The sequence below is a fragment of the Lytechinus pictus genome, chromosome 16 (assembly GCF_037042905.1).
Source record: "Lytechinus pictus isolate F3 Inbred chromosome 16, Lp3.0, whole genome shotgun sequence".
Classification (NCBI taxonomy): Eukaryota; Metazoa; Echinodermata; class Echinoidea; order Temnopleuroida; family Toxopneustidae; genus Lytechinus; species Lytechinus pictus.
Window position 1 is genome coordinate 19,050,508 of NC_087260.1, and position 11,385 is coordinate 19,061,892.

At 37.3% G+C, this 11,385-nt stretch overlaps 1 protein-coding gene across 2 annotated transcripts; it reads left to right on the forward strand.

Annotated features, from left to right (window-relative positions):
• The first annotated feature begins 3,137 nt into the window (after positions 1-3,137).
• On the forward strand, positions 3,138-10,861 carry LOC135156997 (protein CWC15 homolog). 2 transcript variants are annotated; one of them, XM_064111276.1, is made up of 7 exons: positions 3,138-3,249; positions 4,495-4,656; positions 7,004-7,110; positions 7,448-7,542; positions 8,140-8,232; positions 8,805-8,908; positions 9,466-10,861. In XM_064111276.1, the coding sequence occupies exons 2-7, from the start codon at positions 4,526-4,528 to the stop codon at positions 9,590-9,592; spliced, it is 657 nt and encodes a 218-aa protein (XP_063967346.1). In that variant the 5' UTR covers positions 3,138-3,249; positions 4,495-4,525; the 3' UTR covers positions 9,593-10,861. The 2 variants fall into 2 exon arrangements, with proteins under 2 accessions (XP_063967346.1, XP_063967345.1); XM_064111275.1 differs by lacking the exon at positions 3,138-3,249 and adding an exon at positions 3,395-3,482.
• Positions 10,862-11,385: the final 524 nt, after the last annotated feature.

An 11,385-nucleotide genomic window follows, 5' to 3' on the forward strand; every position in this document is an offset into this window, starting at 1 on the left:
TATTTTTTTACTTCAAATTAATAGATCTGTAATGATCATGGCTTAATTCAATTTGCAGTAAGTCATGCAGAGGATCATTATCTCATTCTATTAAGGTTAGGGCAAAGCCGGAGCCAGTTTGAAACACGCTTAACATTTTAAGCACGTTTTTGTTTTGTTTTATTATTATTGTAAAAAAGAACAACTTACCGTCAGGGTACTTCAAAACACACTATGCGAGCACAAATCATGAACTGCTCTTAGAGAGGTGAGGGGGGGGGGGGGGGGGCAAGAGCAACAAATTTCCCGGACATGATTTATCATGGTCTGAACAGGATATTTTTTTTATGATTGTGCCCGAAGCGTATAATGATAAGTACAAAAAAAGAGCCAGGCGCGCCTGAGGCAAAAGCTACTAAATATACAAATACACAAATATAAGTCTCGAGCGAGCGAAGCGAGCTATAGCGAGAAAAAAACCCACCCTTTCATGAATCTAACTTTGATTTTGATTGATACCGCCCATGGTATTCAGAAAATAGCATCATAATTTATTTTAAATCTTCCTATCCTTTCCTTTCATCTTTTTTTTTTTCTCGGTTGCAGAACCTTTGGGGGCCAGTGCTGTGCGGATCAGAGTTTGGGGCAGTGTGGCATTGGTGGGGGGGGGGGGGGGCAACACGATTTTTTGCCTATATTTCACAAAATCGAGCGAGAAGCGTGAGCTGATTGTTTTCAATGCAGGCCCTGGCTTTAAAAGGGACTGTATATAGCTGTTTGCATTGGGTCATGAAGATGATATCTCACCAAATAAATAATGCAAGCGCGAAGCGCACGAGCTGATAATTTTTGGTATCCTGAGATGATAACTGGACGAAGCACTTTATAATATCATGAACTGAATGGCTATCTTACTAAACAATAATTTGATTTTGATTTATGAAAATTATGAATACGCAGGATGTGTATCATCTCAGTGCTAAAAAACTCTAGTCGCGAGGAGCATATTGACTTGAACACTGGACTTTTAAGCCCCATGTAAATGATCTCAGTCAACAGTTACTGAGATCAAGTAGCGCGAGCGAAAATTTTAATTTTATATACTTTTATGGCCTGAAAGATTTATGTTGACAATTGAGCTATATACAGTGAATGGATAAGAAAGTTTTTAAAATATAAAGAACGAAAAAGCTGTTTTGATCGAGCACTTTGCAGCTTTAGACAACATTCTACTTTTTTTTTTTTGGGGGGGGGAGCAAGTGGGGGGCCAACTCATTGAAGGCAAATACCCCCCCCCCCCGTGCCTCCCCCTTGGTCCGTCACTATGTCTGGGGCCGCCGCCGCGGCGGAACCTCGTTTGTTTGTTTGTTTGTTTTATTTCCGTCATAAAAAATACATAACAATATATAAACAAGAGATACAAGGAGTAACATACACATACATAATGAAATGAATTCTAAACATTGATTAAAAAAAAGAAAAGAAAAAAAAATGATTGATTGAAACATGTTAAGAAAGTTAAAAGATCAAACTTAAGACAGGAGACGGTTGGATAACCCATATTCAGCTGCACCAATTATATGTGCGGCTGGTCTTCCATGGGGACCAAGTAAAAAGAGAGTCATATAGGGAGCGGAAAATGAGAACAGAAAAGAAAAGACAAAAGAGGGAAATGAAGGAAGAAAGAAAAGGAAAGGAGAGAGAAAAAAAAAATCACTATCAGTTTGCTTACTCCTACCCCACTACCCCACCCCCCCAAAAAAAAGAAATCAATGTCTCAAATGTGACAACGCTGATCTAAAAGAATTTAAGGTCATACAATTACGAATATTATTTGGGATACTGTTAAACAACTTAGTCCCCCTATAGAAAAATGTGCGTTTGCAATAATTAGTTCTGGGTTTGGGGAGGCACAAATTATTTTTTCGAAAATGGTAAGGTCTTGAGGTGTAAAATATGTATTTTGTTAGATATTTGGGAGCCAAATCATGGAGGATCTTAAACATCATTGTTTGAATATGAAAGTTTTGCCTAGACTTCAGGGTTTGCCATTCCATTATTTCATGAATTGAGTCAATAGAAACATGTGACCGATTATTAATATTAAGGATAATTCTACCATGATGTTTTTAAACATTGCAGATGGCTACCTTTTTTATCAAATCGCGGGTATATACACATAAAAACACATAACTTCAACGCAGTTGCGGATAATATACTAAATATTTTGAGGCAGCACAGCATAGCAAATTTGGCCTTTTCAAATGATTTTGAAATGAAATTCTAATTATGTGATAGTAGCTTTGGAAATCTATAGCCAAATAGCAAACATTATGAGGCTTTTTTCGATACCCAGCATAAAGCTTTACTTAGGTTATAGGACATAGAGGGATTTAATAACTAGCCCTTAGTATTATTTTTTTTGTCCTGATTGCGACCATATTGCATTAAATTTAGCATGCTCATATAGACGCCATCCACCTTTCTTCCCGTTCTCAATATTTTTCTATTCTCGGCAGCCCGGTCGTTTTATTAAATTCTTTTCTTTCTTTTATCTTGTTCATTTTCTTCATATTCTGATTTTCCAATTTAGCCATTTTGGGTCTACCTTCATTTCCCGTTTATTTTTGTCTCTTTCTCCCATTTTCCCGCCATTCTTGCCCGTATCATTGAGTCATATCTTAAATTTTTATTTTATATCCCTCTCTTGCTAATCATGCTAATATATTAGTATTTCAGGATATTTTGAACTTTCTTTTCACCTTCCTTTTCCCGCTTTCCTTCCATTTTCCCTATTTATGTTCTTTCTCCCTGTCCCTTAGTCTTTTCACCTGGCCGTTTCCCTTTCCCTTAGTTTCCCCCTTTCCTCTTTTTTTCTTCCTTTCCCTTTCCCCTTTCACTCCTTCTCCCTTTTCTCTTTTTCCCGGTGAAATATTCTCCTTTTTCTTAAAGTACAGAACAATTTGGCTTTTGAAAAAAAAGTCTTATAACAACTTTTCATTTTAGATGATGGTTAATCTAAGTATGTATATTTTGCATTAATATTATTGATTTTTTTATGCATTGATAGTTGTACATATATCTCCCTCTTTTTTAGCGGCTCTTATATTTGAGTCCTATTTGCCCTCCACTCGTGCCAGGTGGCATCACAGTTTCTTGTTCTTATAATCAATGCCTGTAACTATTATGCTTACTTTTTTTTAACGATCGATGCATGCTTAATTGTTGTTTTACATGTTACCCGTAATTAGTGGTTGAAATGCGATCACTGTAAGTGTAAAGCGCAACATTGATAACATATTTTTTATTTGTAAAATTTTTTTTATTGTAAATAAAATTTACTTTGAAAAGTAAAAAAAATGTCTTCTAGCTTTCTTCTTCTTGTGATATCCACGGTATTTCCGTTTTGTCGAAATTTGTACTTCACATTTTTACCTGTAGATGGCGCCAATCGCGACTCGATTATAGCCAGACTTGCGAAATTGCGTTTTTGTTTAGTTTGGGTAAGTGGAGTTTCACAACTAAATTATAGATTTAATTATTCTTTATGCTTCTCGTTTCATAGATTCATAACCCTCTCTACATGTATGAATGCATTACCTCCCACATATGTTCCCGCAATTGTACAGAAATATAACACCTGCATTACCTTGGCTTGATCCATTTAATGACTCCCTGCTTGGTATCAGATCACGAAAAAAAATCATTTACAGTCCCATACATTGAAATTGGTGTCATGTCACCTACCGTATGTCTGCCAAACAATTCATAAAAAGTGTGAGAGAAATATGTGATTTTCTTGGAAAAAACCTTGGCCAGTCATTTCTTTTTAAATTTCAGTTTGACTTGAAGTTAACTGAAGTACAAAACAAATGCCTGCGTGCGCGCACTGCACCCAATGTCATAGACAGGAATAACCGTCGTTTCTGGGGATTTATTCAACAATTTCTGACATTTTACTGTAATCCCCATTTACCCATTTATGTATGGTGAGTGGAGCCAACGTAGTTCAGCGGAACAACCAAAATACAGAGACTGAAGCTTTTGGTCTACCAATGTCAATGATCCATTCACTTTATGTTTACACACGATTCAGGGATTTTGACGAGAAAGGCTGCATTTTTAGGTCGTCACATGAAATGCCTGAAATTTGTTACTCTTATACAATTTTAGTCCGATTTAAAAAAAAATTATGATTAGATTCTATCTGTCTAAATATGTATTGCATGTCACATGTGTACAAGTTTTGGTAAGGTAAGATAATTGTATCAGATGGAGGTTCAAATGCCATGAATTAGGTTGGTATCACATTTTACTTATTTGGAGACCTTTTTCTTTGCTTGCAACTTTTTTGTAACCGCCCCTTGTAGCATGTAAGTTTGCTGTTTTCAAAGTGCCTAAAGAATTTGAAGACATTTTATTTTTTAAAACTTTCTGAAAATGTTTTGTGTTTACTTGGTTAATCTCTGCTTCTAGTGTAACCAGATTACATGTTTTCTCTGATATCAAATTCAGTAGTCGACGAAGGAAGGATAGATAGCCGAAGATGACAACAGCAGCACGACCAACGTTCAACCCAGCAAAGGGAGGCAGTGGGAAAGGAGAAGGGGATTTGAGTGCTCTATCCAAGCAGTATTCCAGTCGTGATCTCCCAGGGCATACAAAGTTGAAATACAGGTAAAGCCAAGAGAATGAAAGTTTTAGATTTGCGTCCACCGCCCGCATGCTCCAAAACCACCCGCACGAAAATTTCATTATTAAAAAAAAAAATCATTTACTTACTCACGAAATTACGAAATTACAATTTCCAAATCATCGCAGGGCAGTAAATACGCACTTACTACGTGCATACGGTATAGCACTGCAGCGCACCTTCGATCTTCGCACAGCAAGCTAGCTGTGGCAAATTGTCCATAGACTGTGTACAACGGATAGACTGTCTCGGCTAAGCGAATCGGAGATCGCTGATTGGCCAATCGCGCAGAACACGTCATGACTACGTGGTCGCCAAAATAATTCCTTCGGACTGCGTGCGAAAGTATCGAAAGCGATAACGATATCCGGTCACATGGTCTTCGCGGGAAATGGTCTTGGTTCGTGATCGGATCGCTCCAGTATCGATCAAAAATTATTGAAACTCAGTAATTTCATGCATATTCACGCGACGCTCCCAAACCCGGAAATCAATTGACTTTGTACACGTTGCGATAGACTCTACAAACTCCAACGAACCCGATGCCATATCGACGCTAATTCGTAAGATTTTGACCGAAAAGCAAGAAGTAATCGAAATTCACTTACCTGTGCGGTATCGGTGAGAAAATAGATCTTCCGAGAATACCTTTCATAATTCATATAAAATATAGGAAAGTGAAATTCTAGGTCGATTTTGGTACGAGGTGATAGAGAATTGCACACTTGTTTTGGTGGAATACTGTGTGGGGCTATGGAAGGCTTGCAATGCAATGCGCATGCTTACTATATTTTCATTCATAAATTGGCTCTCGGCATGCAGTGGCTGGGATGACGTCATGTAATAAGCAAAATGTACACGGCCGCTAGCGCTAGATAATGAATAATAAGCCTCATGCCATTTGAAAAATTTTCGGATGCAAATCTAATACCTTACTTCTCATGGCCTAAGTGTCTGTACACTGTATCGAGTTAGATATGAGTGTATTTTCTAAAATTTGGCATGAAGGTTGAGTATGGTATAGCGAAGAAGCCTATCGATTTTGGTGTGGGCGGAGACATCGTTGCCATGGAAACAAGTTTTTTTGGAAATAGCAGAGATGTCCTTGTGAGCGCTCTACCAGCTGCATTTCTTCTCCGATCATCTTCAAATGTAGCATGAAGGTTGAGTGTGGTAAAGCAAAGCCGCATATTGATTTTGGTGTGGGCAGATACATCGTTGCCATGGTAACAAGTTTTTGTGGAAATAGCAGAGATGTCCTTGTGAGCGCTCTATCAGCTGCATTTCTTCTCCGATCATCTTCAAATGTAGCATGAAGGTTGAGTGTGGTATCGCGAAGCCGCCTATCGATTTTGGTGTGGGCAGAGACATCGTTGCCATGGTAACAAGTTTTTGTGGAAATAGCAGAGATGTCCTTGTAAGCGCTCTAACAGCTGCATTTCTTCTCCGATCATCTTCAGATGTGGCATGAAGGTCCATTATCGTAAAGCAAAGTCGCCTATTGATTTTGGTGTGGGCGAAGACATCATTGCCATGGTAACGAGTTTTTTGTGGAAATAGCAGCTATTTCCATGTGAGTGCTCTATTGGCTGCATTTCTTCTCCAATTATCTTCTGATTTGTCATGAAGGTCCATTATGGTAAAGCAAAGCCGCCTAATGATTTTGGAGTGGGTGGAGACTTGGTTGCCATGGTAACCATATTTTTGTGGAAAATAACAGTTGGCACTCAGAAGCAATATTAGAAGGTGAAGCGAAGATGCCTATCATTTTGGGGGGTCTTAGGGTTAGGTTTATAAAATATTTCCAGATTACTCTATAATTGTATTCCCCAACACATGATACTGGACAATATTTTAGGTTCTGCAGAGTCATGCTGCTACGTCATATTATTGTCATCAAATTTGGTACCCACAGGCAAAATGTGGGCAGGGTCATTGTCGCCATGACAATTGTATTTATTTGTCGAATATCTGTGTGAGCTCTATATATCGCAATGACGGATGACGCGGTGGGTTCGGGGGATACATGTGCTCGGCCGCGCGACCCGCCGAGCATCTCTAGTTTAATCTACAGACAGTGGAGGTCCATTGAATAAATCTGTGAATGACAAAAAAGTGAGATAAAGCTGTAGGATACTAGCTGATTATCCTATATCCACATTTGAATATAGACCCCACTGCAGCCTAACTAAAAAGTCCTTTTATCTCTTTTCTCAATTTGTGATTTTTGGGGTGCTATCTGGGAGAATTGATGATTTTGTTGAATATTGCTAGATGCATCAAGGTAGATTGTTGCTGGTATGTTTTCTCACTTGACTTTAATTCTTACAGACAACCTGGTCAGGACACGAGCGATGAGCTCCGCAGCCGCGACTTCCGCAAAGATCTTGAGGATAGAGAGCGTGCAGCCCGGGAGAAGAGGAGCGATAGGGGAAGGGGTGAGTAGATATTGATTTTAAAATGAATTGCTTTGTTATTTCAGACTCATTATGTTCTGGCCAGTGTGGGGATGCATTACATACCTCAGCCATTTGATTTTAAGAGTAAATGTTAAAATGTTAAACTTTGATAAATCAGCCCGTGGCAATCTTTGACAATCATGCAAGAAATCTACTTTCATTGTTTTAGACTCGGCATGATCTGACCATTGCAGTGATGGATACTTCACACCAGCCATATTAAAGGGTTTTAAGTCACACTTTAATTACATGTATTGTGAAACAGCCCCCTAGCAATCTTCCGCAATCATGCAAGTAATCTGCATTGTTCTTTCAGAGTCGTCTAGTAGCAGTAGCACCAAGAGACCAAGGTTAGAACAGATACCAGCCGCTAATCTGGATGCAGATGATCCTCTTGATAATGATGATGATGTGAGTATAGGTCATATTTTACATGTTGATGTATAAAAATACATTTATCATTGTCTTGGTGTGTGGAATGATTACATATTTTTTCATTGCCTATTCAGTGAGGAAGCTTAACCAGGCCTTAAATTTCAATACATTAGGGCAAGGCCCTATAGTGCACATTTCTATATTTTACCACAAATGGGGAAATAAAAAGAAGCATAAAAATATCCTAAGCCACATAATGACAAGTTTTATTGGAAATGAATGATGATTTTTTAATTTTGTTTTTCAGTTAATTTTGATCTTAATACATAAATGGGATAAATGTGTAATAAACCACCCTAGACTAGAAGATATGGAGAAAAAAAAATTCACTGTGATAAACGGTGTTCCTCTTTAATTACCAGGAGTGTTTGAAGAAGGGGCATGTTTGATGTTTTATCTGACAAGGTTTGTCTTGTGGTTACCATAGTAACAGTCAGACACCTGTGCTTCTCATCCAATCAGAACTAAGGAAATTTCTGATATGTCAGATGGCGAATGTTGATGAAATGCTCTCTTGATCAGTTATCTGTTTAAAATTGATTTTGCTTATGTGTGCATTTTTTTTTTACGTAGGATGCATCTGACGACAGTGATGACGAGACAGCTGAACTTCTTGCTGAACTAAACAAAATCAAGAAAGAAAGAGTTCAGGAAAATTCAAGAAAGGTTAGTAAAAACACGATGGTTATTTTCAAGCCCTTTATTTGTCATGATAATGACCATACTTGATTGAGAAAAAGACATGATTATGATGATGATGATTGCGTGATGATGATGTGATGATGATGATGATGGTTATGATGTAGATGGTGATGACAATATTGATCAATGTATAAAAATGGGTATAAAAAAACCCCAAAGTAAATCAATGTAAATACTTGTAAACATTTAATTTTTATTAAAGAGAACTGTCACTTTGCTAGTTCTTTTGTATAGCATACTCTGTTAGCTTTCTCTCTAATAATTATGATTATATTATTGTGATTGTGATTATGATTTATAGATATGATTATAATCTGATTTTGATTATTATGATTATGGATATAATCATGATCATGATTATAATTATGATTGCGATTGAGATAATGATTACGTTTTTTATTATGGTTATGATCATAATTAGTATTATTATTAACATGACCAATTACAATGTAATGAAAACTTGTTTCTAATTCTAATAGTATAAGGTTGATGTTACTGTGATGAATCATGTATCTCTGTCTTATGTTACATCTCAGGAGCAAGAAAAGAAAGTCGAAGAGGAGAGGATAAGAACAGAAAACATTCTGAGCGGCAATCCTCTCATGTCATCACAGAAATCGGACTTCAAGGTCAAGAGAAGGTCAGTGATTATTCTCTTTCTTTATTTTTCATTCTGCAATAAATGATGCTGGTGAGTGAGATAATGAAACCATTCTTTGAGATGAGAGAGATAAAACTCTATACAAATGTCTTGGTCAAATAAATTCAAAACCACTATGGTTTTCAGTTAAATTTCCAGCTTACAATTGATGAATATGAAATAATTCTTCTTAATCATTAGGTGGAAAATTATGTGTTTGTGTGAATTAAGGAGAAGTTTTAATTTTACACAAATTTTTAATGAGAAATCAGGTTGGTTTCTTTCTATTGTTATTGGAACATAGAGTGGTTAAACTATAAGGCGCGAATCCACAAAGGTGATTTTCTGTTGGTGTGTACATGGCAATCTTTACTTACATGTACATGTATTAACACTTATTTTTATTATGCTTAACAAAACATTTTTTGGGTGGGGGGGGGGGTGGTTGTACCTTCTTCTTGATTAAACCCTTTTTCAGAATTTCTGCATAAGTTTGATGTCTGTAAATATTACTTGAAATCACCAGATATTTGTTGTTATGGTCTCTAATATACCAGGTGGGATGACGATGTGGTCTTCAAGAACTGTGCCAGGGGGGAGGACGACAAGAAGGAGAAGAAGTTCATCAACGATACCCTCCGGTCAGAATTCCACAAGAGATTCCTGGAGAAATACATACACTAACCAAGGCACACGAGTGTGAGAACTCAATTGGACGGTGCATTAATGCTTTGCTTTTTGTCATGAAACATCTTTTGATGGTGCCCAACAATGGTGGGCAAAGGAGGAACAACATCAGAGATTTGCACACCTTTTTCTAATAGCTGGTGACATGCATTTATATAGAAAATTTTAATCAGACCTTGACCAGGAGAGACGTGTTGCTTGGTGCCCAACCCCTGGACATGAAGATAGAACTGTCTTTGGAGGAGGAGAAAGGTTTACCATCTGAGCTTTGTTCACCATTTTCCACAGGTAACACCATCGGTTTAAAGTGAAAATATTACATTTTGCTTCGGATCTTTACCATGAGAGAGCCGTTGCATGGTGCCCGACCCCTGGACATAAAGATAGAAATGTCATTGCAGGAAGAGAAAGAAGGGTTACCATCTGAGATTGCCATGGTTTCATAGTGTAAACATTGCTTTGACACTCAACAGTCAACACAGACACACATATCCACTACATGTTCACCTGGCCACATATATGTAGGCCTGCGATTGTTGACCGCTAGTTTTGACATTTTCTCAACTATAACAAAGAAGCAGAAGGTAAAACTGGCCAAGTTTAATGTAAAAAGTGTATAGTCTTTTCTTTATTTAGTGCATTATGTATATTTGTAATAGTGAACTTGTGTTTCAGTTCATTTCAAGTACAGGTAACTCTGCCTTAGTCAAATCTTTTTTGACCATAGAAATCTGTTTGAATAGAAAAAAGAATATAACACGTTTTAAATAATCTTGTCTAAAAATTCCTTCGACTTCGGCAAATATTTGACTAATTGAAAATTGACTCGGGCAGAGTTACCTGTAATTATCTTATTCTATGTTATCACTCTTATTCTATTAATGAATGATAATTTATCATTGACTACTGAATGATTCAATTCTCATGCACTTTGTACATAGCTTAGTGATTTCAGAAGGCAATGGGTTAAATCTTGTATCGCTCTGGTGGGTGTTTCATAAAGCTGTTCTTAAGTTACAAGTGACTTTACGAATGACTGGTGACCCTTTCTTGGGATCTAAGTCCACTCCAATTAAAATCTACCAGAGATCATTTTACCACAAGAAAGATTCACCAGTTGTTAGTAAATTTGCTTGTAATTTATGAACAGCTGTATGAAAACCAGACCTGCTCGGACACTCTATCTAGGATATATTCTTGTCAAGAATAGTAAACTCTGTATGTTATCTGTTTGTAATTAGGGAAAGTAAATCAAGATAAAACTCACCAATATGTTTGTGTATTTTTTATTAGCATATTAAAGAGGTGTGTCCATGTCATTCATAGCACAGGGTCCTTCCAAGAATCTGGCAGTCAATGGAAATTTTTTTTTCTTCATAAATTGATTTTTTTTTTGCAGATATATTGGGTATGCAAGAATATTTTTGAAGGGAGCTTTGCTAGTGTTTGCTGCTTGAGAATGATTAATTAGAAAGAGAGGGGGAGGGAGGGAGATATAGAGAGAAAGTAAGAGCGGGGGGGGGGGGGGGGTAAAGAGAGATGGGAATCTCGGGACAAATCAAGAGTGCAATTTATCGAGAGGATGTTTATTGAGAGAGAAAGAAAGCAATGAGGGAAGCGAGATAATAAAAGGAAAAGAAGGGGGAGACAAAGATGTGAACGTTGGGGCATCGGGGGAGTGTTTCATGAAAGGACTTGTCAGATATTTTATCTGACAAGTCCTGTTTTATCTGTTGCCATAGTAACAGTGCATCTCAGCCAATCAAAATCAAGGAAAGTTTTCAGATGAC

Excerpts from the sequence above, each read along its gene's own strand:
- LOC135156997 (XM_064111276.1), top strand. The coding sequence starts at position 4,526 with ATGACAACAGCAGCACGACCAACGTTCAACCCAGCAAAGGGAGGCAGT. Across the intron at positions 7,111-7,447 it reads GAGGAGCGATAGGGGAAGGG|AGTCGTCTAGTAGCAGTAGC; the intron begins GTGAGTAGATAT and ends TTGTTCTTTCAG. Across the intron at positions 8,909-9,465 it reads GACTTCAAGGTCAAGAGAAG|GTGGGATGACGATGTGGTCT; the intron begins GTCAGTGATTAT and ends CTAATATACCAG.